The sequence below is a fragment of the Hirundo rustica genome, chromosome 3 (assembly GCF_015227805.2).
Source record: "Hirundo rustica isolate bHirRus1 chromosome 3, bHirRus1.pri.v3, whole genome shotgun sequence".
Taxonomy (NCBI): domain Eukaryota; kingdom Metazoa; phylum Chordata; class Aves; order Passeriformes; family Hirundinidae; genus Hirundo; species Hirundo rustica.
Genome location: NC_053452.1, coordinates 69,956,070 through 69,967,730, shown reverse-complemented (window position 1 = coordinate 69,967,730; position 11,661 = coordinate 69,956,070). Strand labels below are relative to the sequence as shown.

The 11,661-nt window shown below is 48.7% G+C and overlaps 1 protein-coding gene across 1 annotated transcript; it reads right to left on the bottom strand.

Moving 5' to 3' along the window:
• Nucleotides 1-384: 384 nt before the first annotated feature.
• Nucleotides 385-10,890, bottom strand: DDO (D-aspartate oxidase). The gene is made up of 5 exons (XM_040058228.1): nucleotides 10,759-10,890; nucleotides 6,113-6,318; nucleotides 5,809-5,917; nucleotides 4,831-5,007; nucleotides 385-2,277 (listed from the first exon to the last, which is right to left on the bottom strand). The coding sequence occupies exons 2-5, from the start codon at nucleotides 6,282-6,284 to the stop codon at nucleotides 1,710-1,712; spliced, it is 1,026 nt and encodes a 341-aa protein (XP_039914162.1). The 5' UTR covers nucleotides 6,285-6,318; nucleotides 10,759-10,890; the 3' UTR covers nucleotides 385-1,709.
• Nucleotides 10,891-11,661: the final 771 nt, after the last annotated feature.

Below are 11,661 nucleotides of genomic sequence, written 5' to 3'. Positions count from 1 at the left end.
CTGAGGACAAAGCTGCAGTTTGACAAGCCCTATGCCAACACTGCTGCCAAAAGCTGCAGCTCTGCCCTCTCATACCACTGGAAAGGACAAATGGGGGGGACAGAGGGGAGGGAATGCAAAATTAGCCTTCAGAACTGAGAAAAAAGGATGAAGCTGCTGAAGGCAGGGCTGGCTTAGGCTGGTTCCAGGCGCTTATTGACTTATAATTTAATTTGGTGATGTTTCTTCTGACAGCTGTGCCTTGCAAATGATAACTGTCCTCAAGCCTCTGAGAACAGGAGGAGCTGGCAGCCACAGCTGAATGCAGCCTTTCTCAGCCCTGTCAGGCTATCCCAAGTGAAAGAAAATCCCTTGCTTATGAAAGGAAACACTACAGAAGTGACCTTTGCTCCATTATTAGAAATTTATTTATCAGTTAATTTTAATCACTGAAATTACTGAAGGCTTTTGAATAGACAAAAAAAGCTAGACAAAAATGGATGATAACACTCTCAAATGAGCCATTTAAGATTTAATGAGGCATTTAATCACTAACTCAGACCTGTACTTTGATGGTAACATCCAGTTTTGGGGAGTGATTATCTTCAGACACATCAAAGGGCTTGAATGGCTGAGGGGAGTGTAAAGCCCAACAGAGCTTCTGCTATGGAGTGAGAAGATCTGGGCTCTGGTGACTCAGCTTTCTTACAGCAGAGGAGCTTGCTCATGTCCAGCTACAGACATATTTTTCTTTAGAATGTTTATCTAGTCTTAAATTGCTCTTCTACAAAACTGATGCCGGTGTTAGAATCCTTGTTGGTTTGTCTCCAATTCATTCATATCAGCTGTACAAGGGAAGCAGACAGTGTTGTTGTGAAGTAGAAAAGAGATGCTGCATTCTCAAGCCCACTCTGAAAAATCCTCTTCAGTAGAACAAAGGCCATATCAATGCTGCTGTGCAGGGGAGGAGAGAAGGGGCTGGGAGGAAATCATTGGTGTCTGAGAGAAAAATCTGAGGGCCTTGAAGGAGAAAACCAAATTTTCAAAGTAGTGTGAGAAAAGATGCACAAAACTATAGCTCATGTGGGGCAATATTAGCAGAAACTTTTAAGTTCCCTGAGGTGAAATATGAGCAAATGCAGTGATGGGTATCACACAGACCTGCTCTCAAAATCACACCTGCCTGGTCACTGTGTGTGACCGTGATCAAACACTGCTTTCTGTAAGAGCTGACCCGGAGCATTTTAATGTGGCACTGCATGGGGTTTCTTTTCCTCCTAAATCATATAGACAATGAAATAAAATTTGTTAGCAAGGTGGCAGAAAAAAGGTCCATTCTAGATTAGATTCGGTACAAGAGGAGACAACTTATTTTTGCTGAATCCGAGCCTACTGCATCTGACACCCTTTAGATGCAGAAATGCGGAACTGACATTATTTGTATTACAGTGCAGCAATCTGATCCCTGCTATGTGAAGAGTATTTATGTATCTTGTCTTCTTCATGTAAGGCTAGGACAAATGCCCGGGGCAGATGGGGGAGATTATCAGCTGGACTAATACTTGGATCAACACATCATGCCTTTTTCAAGGTGGTAGAAGATATCACCGAGTATCTGCACTGGAACAAGCTGTTGACTGAGTCCCCTTCTACACATTAATGGACTAAAAGTCCAAGCTGCTACTAGGAGATGCAGCACTAGCTATAAATGGAAAAGGAGCCTCTGGGATTCAAAGCTTGGCCCTCGATGATGAGCCTTGCAGAGCAGAAATGCATTCTCCCACCAGGTAAGCAGCCTCAATGGCTGTGCCCCTGTGTACTGAAAAGCCACCTGCCCCATGCCCATAGTTGTGGACCACTGGGAGTTTAACTCCTCCTTGGCTCAAAACCTCTCTCTGCACTCTCACGCACTGCCTGGATGGCCTCAGGCCCACCTTCACCTCGATATCCTGAGCTCCCTGCAGTGAGGGCTCAAGGGAGCAGCATCTGTCAAAGATGTCTCTAGTAGTGCCAGCATCAGGGCAGAGACTCCAGCTCCCCTTTTCCCTGGTTCCCCCCAGGGTTACCCTGTGTATCCCTGGGTAGATGTAAGTTAAGCCATCTCCATCCCGGATGAATTGTTTCACCCAAGGAGCATGAACCTTCAGTACTTGTCCCCTGACAGGGAGGAGCTGCTTGTCCCCCACCAGCTGCTGGGCTCCCATGCCTGTGCAGTTGACAACGACATCATATTCACTGTGCAGCTCCCACAGGTCTGCCACTTTCCTGGTGTACGTCTGGGTGCCAGTTGCTTTCAACCTGCAAAAAGACTCCAGAAGTGAGTCAGAAAAGAAACCCCAAAACCCTTACATAATTATTATGAACATTAAGTAAGTGAGATAGGTTGCCGTTGCCTTTGCCTTTACATACTGATCAAAACCAAACAATAGATGGGACAAAAAGCAAAGAAAATGCCATAGGGGTGCTGTTTGTGATTTGTCTGATTTGACCAAAAGTATTTAGCCTGGTCAGGCTGGAAAAAGTACAGCAAGTCAGGCTGGAAAAAGTACAGCAAATTGAGAAGTTTAGAGAAGGTTGTGACATCAGACCTAGGCAGTCAGGTCCTTGCCATCTTGATTAATTTCTGTAACAGTACCAAGCTTTAACAGCCCAAGCAAGCTGGGAAACAACAGATTTATTTACCAACTTGTTCATGCTAGTGGCCGAGCTATCATACTGCACCCCTCTTAATGTGCCTGTTATATGCTGTCACATTCACTCCCAGCTCACCCTCTGAGCCACATAGCCATCTAGTGCCATGGGCCAAGCCCTGAGATCTGCGCTAAGGCTGGGCAGATGTGGCATGGGACCCCCAGGGTGCCCATAACCTTCTGGAGCAGCAGCCAGGAGTCACCTAGGATGGCTCAGAACACTATACATGCATGTCTGCTCTCCAGTGAAAATCATCTCAAGATTCATTTTTTAGCTCAATTTCAAGTCAAATCCTCCCCTGAACTTGCCTGAATTTTGAAGCCTTCCCTGTGGAAAATCACTGGTATGAGATGGAGTCACTGCATGCTGTCAGCTGGATCCTAATGCTGGGGGTTTTTGCTGGGAGTTTTAGCATAAGCAAGTCAGGAGACAGGTCTGTGATGCCCTAAATGGAAAATCCCATCCTCTGCAACATACTAGCAGCTGGCAAAGTCATAAACCCCAGTATAAAGGCAGTGGTTTCCCACAGAGCAGGGAGTGAGCCAAGAATCCAGGGCACAGTTGATGCTCTGGGGCCTGATGTAGCAGGACACTGAAGCTCTCTGGGAAGAACAGGGGAGGCCTCATGCAGCAGCTGTGCCTGGGCAATTTGCAGTGAGAGCTCCTAGGAGTTGTAAGGAGGACTCTGTCACCTTGCCATAAAAAATACACCAGTGAAAAATCCTGCTGGAAACTTCTGAATTCAGGCAAGTAAGCAGGAAAAAAATCCTGAAGTCTATTTTTGGCCCAGCAAGGTGGGCACAACAACAATTTTCCTTGTGGATTGCCAGGAGAGTGGTCTATAAATACTGCTCGTGTCACTAAGGGTTTGAGAATTAGTTACATGTTTAATATTCTCTCACTTCTCATCACCAGGGAAGAGAAAAAAAGAGCTTGATCATCTCATTAGACTACATCCTTTGAGAAATAAGAAGACTACAGCAGGAATGTAGAGAGCAGAAATCACATGGCAGATACTAAATTGGCTGTACAACTTAGCTGTCCTGCAGCAGAAATCTGCTTCAGTTAGGCAATGAAACATGACAGATCATGTGTACCAAGTAGATGGCACAGACCTCACATGGCACTGGTGCCACAGGAGAACTCCCAGCCCGCCTGCCTGCTACAACAAGAAATGCTTTTTCACATTTTGCAGTGTGATGAAAGGCATCCAAGTAACCAGATGCATTGGCAATTTGTACCTTGGTGTCAGTACATATCTCTTCACTTAACCCCAAACCAGCTTGCAGCCTGTCTCTTTCTCTCAAGAGGATACAGCCATTTCCTCATTTTAGAGGTATTTATTTGGATTAAATACTTATCCCAGTATGTTCCAGGTTGCCAAAGCCTTTTTGGATCTGTATCCTGTCTCTCCTATGATTCTCCAAAATTAAGGTATTGGGGGGAAACTTAAAAATTTGCAAATTGACAGATTTTCTAACTTTCATGTCAATCCAGGCATGAACTCTGAAGCCACAACTTCCTCAGAGTGAGTGCATCACCCATCTTATGCAGGCAAACATTTTCAAAAAATTTATTATAAAATGATGCTGCTTAACATTTTGGGGTTTTTTTTTTCACCTAAATAGATGAAGAATTTACTCCAATTGTTGAACAAATTTGAGATTAATTGGTCCAGCTACTTCATAAGTGCAAAGTCTTCACAAGAAGACACCTTCCTAGACATGCTTATTCTCTCAGGAGCTGGATGTATCTTCAAAAAACAAAGAGATATTATTTGGGACGTTTGGCAAATGTGGAGCAGCCAAATATTTTCCTAGGATGTGTCAGGTTCCCGATGTATCTTCAAGGTCTGGCTGGCCAAGCTTGGCCCCTGTGGCTATGTTGGCCCTATGCCCAGGGTTGCTCACACTCCAAGCCCCATGGTACAGATGCACTGGGAGAAAGTGGACATCACATAAACGGGGCCTTTCACATTTTAGAGAAGTTGGGTGTTTATTTCCTGTGCTTCTCCCCAGGCAAGAGCTTGTTGCATTTTCTGCAATGAGAAAGGCTTTTTCCAGATTTGTTCAGATCTAAGGCTCTCAAGAAGACCCTGTTTTGACTCCAGTCCCTCTGCCAGGGTTTTGTTCTGCGTGCCCACCCTGCAGCAAAACCTACCTTTTCTCCAGCCACAGCAAGTAGGGTGGGCAGTCACATTTCAGGGTTGTAAAGGCCTGACCAAATCGGTGCTGTGGGAACTTTAGGAGTTCTGCTTCGGACATTGCTCGAAATCCCAGCACAATATCTGACCAGAAAGGTAATTCTTCCTTGGGAGTGCTTTTAAAGACCTGCCAACTAAAAAGACAGAGAAAAATCTAGAAAACTTCACTGGTATTGCTCTGCCATGTTATGTGTCATTGCAATCTTAGCACAAACTCAGGAGGTCCGGAACCTCTTTCCCCATCAGTGCAGCTCTGCAAGGTTAACAGCAATGGGAAAACATTGCTGCCTGCTCCTGCAATAGCTGCCTGGGCAAACAGGCAGAGGGCCAGCACAGCTGAGCTTGAGGGTGGCACACCCAGGAAAATAAACTGCAGAGAGCCCTTCCAGTGAGAGTGTATGTACAGAGTGCCCTCATACTGTGTCCCCACCCCAACTGCAGACACCTGGCTGGAGCTGGTGGGGCCACTTGCACACCTGTTCACCATTCCTTGTGTATCCATAAAGCTGCAGAGTGTTCAGTCTCAATACTCCCAAGAGGCGAATTTCTGAGTACACAACAGACAGCATAAAACATCCCCAGCTGAATCCCTGTACCCAGTCGCTGAAGCTGGAGGATCCTGCGGTCCCATCCCTATGGATATCATCCCTGCTGCAAACAATTGGTGGGTGAAAGTGTGGAAAACACTGGTCATTAAAAGGTATTTGGCGCTGGACAGAGTTGAGTGGGATTTCTCTGCACACCGAACATTCTGTTCCTGAATTTTGCCTAAAAATACATTGTATGTGAGCAGCTACAATGCAGTTTCTTGGGAATATGGACATAAAAGCTATTCCTTGAAGGGAATAGCCCTGAATTCTGGCAAAGAAAACCCGTCTGCCTGCTCCAGAACACAGCACAAATGTACCAAAGGCTGCCCTAGGGGCTGTTCTTACCCAGAGACCAGGTGAATGCCAGCCTCTGATGCCTCGGCTGAATTGCTGATGGCAAAAAGGTAAGTGAAGGTCTCTTTGAACCACTGCTTCTGCCTGTGGATCGGTGTGCCTGCATATGAACAAAACCAAACGTGCAGAGAGGAATAATGCAAAGAAGGGAAGCATACAAATGAGTGTCAAGGATATGGGACAGACAGGGAACACAGGTCAAGGCATTTTTCTTCCTGAGCCTCTACACACCGCTGCACACCTGAACACAGCTTCATGAAGTGCTATGGGCAGTGCTGCATTGAATTAAACAAACCTGGGTAGGTGTGAGGGATGAGCATCCCAGCTGCCACATCACTCGTTGTGTTGGGGCTGAACTGGTCCGAAAGGACGGTCACAGAGCAGCTGGGACAGGTCTCTGCGACGCACAGTGCTGTGGACAGGCCGATCACTCCTGCGCCCACCACTGCAACCTTGGGTGAGGCCATCTCCAGGATGTAGAGCCAGAGGAGAGGCTCCTACCTGCATTTGGAAACACCGTCTCACATGTCACCATCATCCAGGGCGAGTATCAGGCTATGAAATACCCACAGAGATGTAACATAATCCCTCCCCAACAACTAAATGACGGTTAACTGCTGCACACAACCAGGACAGTGGTGAGGATTAAAAAAAATCAGTCTTTGATATGACAAAAAAGTTTTGAAAAGCCTTTCAGCAGCCACTACCTCGTTCTCAGCACAAGAGAGTGATCTGCACGTGCATCACTAGTGTTTGGGCTAGTTTGGGGAAGATTTCCTCAATAAAACCTGAGGGAGTGAGGCATCCATCAAGTTTTCTATCCTATCATGTGCCAAGGGTACAGAGCTCTGGAGAAACTGGCTTTTTTGAAGCTTTTAAAGCAAAAAGGTTACTTGAACATTGGGATCTCCAACAGTGGAAGGCTGTCACTGCCTGGGCAGCAGAATTACAGTGGAGGTCACCAATCCATTGTTGGTCCTTGTACATGCCAGCATGACTACCTTGGACAGATTCGTGGGCAACCAAGGCTGCCATGCTCTCTCAGCAGCCCATAGCAGTCCCCAGGTGCCAGTCAGTACAGCCAAGGGCCTGTATTTTTGCCTCTCTCTGCATTACTTTACAACTTGCTTTATGTCCTGGAGCAGCTCCACTCTACTCCTCATCTGCTGATCAGGAAGTGCAGTGTCTCTATTTTCCCCTGTCTTGGGCAAGTTTCGGTGCTGGCACTTGTCCTGGGGAGTGGCACACAGCTCTTGGGTGACAGTCACCTGGTTGCCATCCCAGTGAGATGCCAGCCTGTGCTCCTGGCCACGGCCAACTCAGGTCTCACACTGGCAAAGGCACCAAGCAGAACTGAACCATGCAGCTCTGCACACCCTGCAAACTCCCCAAAGCCAGGACTAAATGGGCCCAGAAGAGAGAGACTGGGCAACCTCAGAGGTGATAAATCCTTTAGCAGCTTTGAACCAGGTGAGTAGGGGTGCTCCTGCTGGGTCAGGTACCCCTTCAATAAGTTACTGCCAAAATCTGACCAGGGATGTAGGGGGAGGATCCCTTCTGCCTATGACTACTTTTTTTCCTGGAATAGCTACAATATTCACTCTCGGAGAGGGTGCTGAGCAACACAGACCTTCACTTTTGTGCTCTGATGGTTCTGGTCTCTCCTATGGGGCTTGCTTATCCGTGACTGTAGAAATCCAGCCTCACTAATTGCTTTCTGAGAACTTTTACTGGAAACCAGTGCCTGCACTTACAATGACAGGCTGACTTACCGTCTTCCTGTGGCCTTTGGCATCTTTGATGTAAATTTAGGCCAGATGGACAATGTGGAATTATGATTGGTCAGGTTTATTTATGAGATCCTTGCTCATAACTGTTCACACAGCTTCTCACTTACCCCTGAGGTTTTACTACTTAAAATTTGATGTCTCTGCTATGTAAGAAGGGAAAGAGCAGCAGGCACTGTTGCCTGTCGTTGCATTCCTTCTGTATCACAGCCAAGGGTTGTTAGAACCTGTCTTCTTCCTCTCAGGGCAACGCTTAAGTTTCTTTCTGTTAATTATCACATCTTCTTTCACAAGCTGACTACAGAAGTGCCCACACAGCAGTGAAAGGGGACACAGTACAGGGGGGAAAATGGACCCTGGACTAGAACTGCTGGCCTGCGTGGCTGACACCCAGAAACCCAGTCTGGAAAAACACTGGGGGAAAAGGAAAGGGAAAGTAAGGAAGAATATTAGTAACAAGAAATTGGCGGGCTGGGTAATAATTCTGTAATTACTTAGGAAAACTAATTCTGAGAAAGGCATCTAAACACATCTTTATGAACAAACCTTCTCACTCAGACTAGCAAACGTGGAAATGGTGTGTGGCTCTCAAAGTGCACAGAGAGCCTCCCAGCAGTCCAAGGACAAACACAGCCCTGCTTTTTCAGCTGCCCTGGAACATATGCAATGGGTACATTATCCACCTGCCAGAGATGTGCTTTCGGTTGTCCCTCACAATTCTCCTTTGCTGAAGCCCTTGGACCATGGTGGAGATTGAATTTCCTGACTGACCTCCCTGTCCCCAGGGAAGAAAGGGGAGCTGTGGCTTGGTGGAGATTCAGGTTTCACAAGTCTACCCAGTTCAGATGGGATTTTTGCAGATGAGCCAGTTTGATATCAACTGATCCCTATGCTGCAAAATCCAGTGAGGGCAGGAAGGGGCTGCTGACAGTGCTGGAGCCTGTGGGAGCAGCTCAGAAAGCCACGACAGGCACCTGTTCAATGCACCATTTTTCCTGCACCTACTGCAGCAGTCCAGGAGCACAACAAGCTTTCATGCCAAAAACTAACTGGGTGCAAAGCAGAGGCTATACACAGCTTATATGAGTGAGCACAGCTCAGGCTTTGCAGAGCTACTGACCCCACTTGGAGTGCAAGGCCCACCTATGGCGCTGCCTTGACAGCACAGCCTGCATCTTGCTGGGTGGGGGCCACAGGAGGAGAAACTATTTTTAGCTGATGTGGCAGCCCAGCCTAGTCCCAGCAGGGGTGACACTTCTCACCCCCTCCGACAAGCCTGAGCATTTTGCAAAAATCAGCATTTAAAAGGCAGATCAGTTGCAGTAACTGCTGAGGAGGGAGGTGAATGGTGTCAGGTATTGTTGAGCTCTCTGTCCCTTCATAGTGTATGAAGAACAGGACTGAAGCCAGAGAGAGTCACCTGGAGCTGTAATTCCCCAGCAATGAGGACACCAGTTGCCTGACGTGGGTTTCATGTTCCTGCCACCCTCCTGCTTCTCCCAGATTTTTTTTCCTCATAGTTTTAAAAATACTGAGATATTTTGCGACACGACTTCACCTCCCAACTCCTGCAGCTGAGGAGACAATGTCAGCCTCATGGGACACAAGGGGGTCTTTATTCTTTCTAGCCTCAAATAGCTGCATGTCACCACTAAGTGCCACTAACTTTCAGCTCTAACATCAATCTGGCAGTGGGTAACAGGGCCAATATGGATAAATACACTGTTCCCCAGCACACACATACGCACACACACACAGAGGAATGTGCACATCCACTGCCAGCTGCAGCTGCAGCCCATGGTCACAGCAGGCTGGACACTCTTAGCTTGTGTTGCAACCCGGCTGGCCTACCAAAATAAGCATGTTTACACACCCAAATAAACAGTGGAAAAAGCCCAGATGAACTGTTGACCAGAAAATTCAGAACAGGAAGTAACTAAAGAAAACCAAAACCTGTTATATTTTAAGGCCTTGTTTTTGTTTTAGTTTGGGGGTGGGGGTGGGGGGGGGGTGGGGGGGGGTTTGGTTTGTTGTTTGTTTGTGGTTTTTGTTTGTTTGTCTTTTGAGGTGGGCAGCTTTTTGTTTGTTTGTTTGGGTTTTTTTTTTTTTTTTTTTTTTTTTGGTTTTTTTTTTTAACTGATTCTCCTCATCAGTAAGTACGCGCTAAAACACTGTTTTGAATTGTGTGAAGCCTGTGCAAAGGGGAGCAGAGCGGGAGCAAAGGCTCAAACCTCTCTGAGCTGCTGGAGGAGCTCCTCATCCGCCAGGGCAGCTGTTCCTGTCAGTGCATGCCGTGGAACACTTTTTTTTTTTTTTTTTTTTTTTTTAATGACGTTTGTTTGATAACTTCCCCAGTTTACAAGCGCCGTTGGTGTTATTTCCCTTCACATGACCCCAGACAGGGCTTTTTCCTGGGCAAAGACTGATCCAATCTTGGGTGTTTGCTATGGAGGAGCTCCTGATTTTGGCCTTTTGATTGCGGTCAGGTCCCCTTTCTGCTCTTCGGGCTGCCCTGTGAGATTTACATTTAGGAAGTGCCGCAGGAGAAAGGCGAGGATCACCTTTCTTCACCGAACAAAGGACTCTAGAGGCCCCTCGGGTTCCCCTCAGCCTTTCTGCACACACAGCACCGCTGTCAGAAAGCAGGATTCACAGGCGACCACAGAAAGCCACCGTTACAGGGGTCCCCGGGGCTACTAGGAGGCCTCAGCTCCTCCTTCGGGTGGATTGTTTGCAAGCATGGGACACACCTGCAAAGGGTTGGTAGGTGTAGCCCGCATCAGCCGCCTGCAAGAGCCGCCTTCAAAAGGCACCTCCACGCCGAGCGGGAGAGGAAAGCAATCCTCTCTGCCATCCTTGCTTCCCGCAGGGCCGGGATGTCGCCGCTCTGGGCGGGGAAGAGGGGGAACAGGGAGCAGCTGCGATCTCAGACCTTCCCCCCAGCTAAGCCTGCGGTTCACCCCTCCCGCCTCGGTGTGCGGGCTGAACCCTCCCTGCCCCGGCTCCGGGGGACGGGATCTGCCCGCGGGAATTCCCCACGCAGCCGCGGGCGCTCCCCGGCCCTCGGCAGCAAAAGGGCACTGGCATCCAACATTTACTTCTTCACCTAGAAGTACAGTCCGGAAACAACCCAAGCGGGGAGAGCAGGCGATACCTGGTGAGGAGGAGGCCCCTGGTCCCGCCTGGAAGAGCCGGCCTCCCGGGAAGCGCGGGGTAGCGCGGGGGCCGCCGCTCCCGTGTCCCGGGGCGCTCCCGGGGCCCGGCTGCGCTCCCCGCTGGATGGAGGAGCTGGCTGTGCTCAGGCTCAGGCCGCCTCCGGCGCTGGCAGCGCTCCCGGAGCGCCCGGCGGCCTCTGCCGGGGCCGGGCCCGGGCCCTCCGCCGCCCGCCAGAACTTTTCCCCCTGATATTCCCACCGGGGGAGGCCCAACGGGACCCGCTGTGCTGCAGGGAATACGTTGTCCTTTTCCCTCCCTCACAGGCACTCATGTTCTGAGTGTTTCTGGAGCTGCCTGAGGACTGCCACGGCGCTTGAGCAATCGAGCGAGCGGCCGGGAGGAAACTCCAGCCACCACAGGTCGGTGAGGAACGAGCGGGTCCCTGCCAGACCGCAAATCCCTAATGAGCGCAGCCAGGCAGAGCTGTTTTCGGCAGAGGAACATGAGTTTGTCAAAAACAAAGCTCTCTGCAGGAGCTCTAGGATGAAATTGCATGCCATATATCCCGGTTTATTGCCTCCGGGGAATTAGCCGTTGGCAGGATATTTTGGCTAATATTTGACAGCCTGAGCATTCGTCCCTGAACGCTCTCAGCAGGACTGTGTTTGCCGACCACTCCCCTCCAGCCCTGTCGAGCAGCATTTGCCGTGGATCTTCCAAGCAGGTGCCTTTTCTCTGTAGCCATTCAGAATGCAGACCAGCAGCCATCCAAAGGCTATATCTGTATGAACAGCAGCAGCGTGCACCACACACGTTGGATTGTTCTTGCCTCCCAGTCTAGCTGTGCTCTTAAACTAAAGCCATGATACATTACACATCACTGATCTTTAAGATACATATT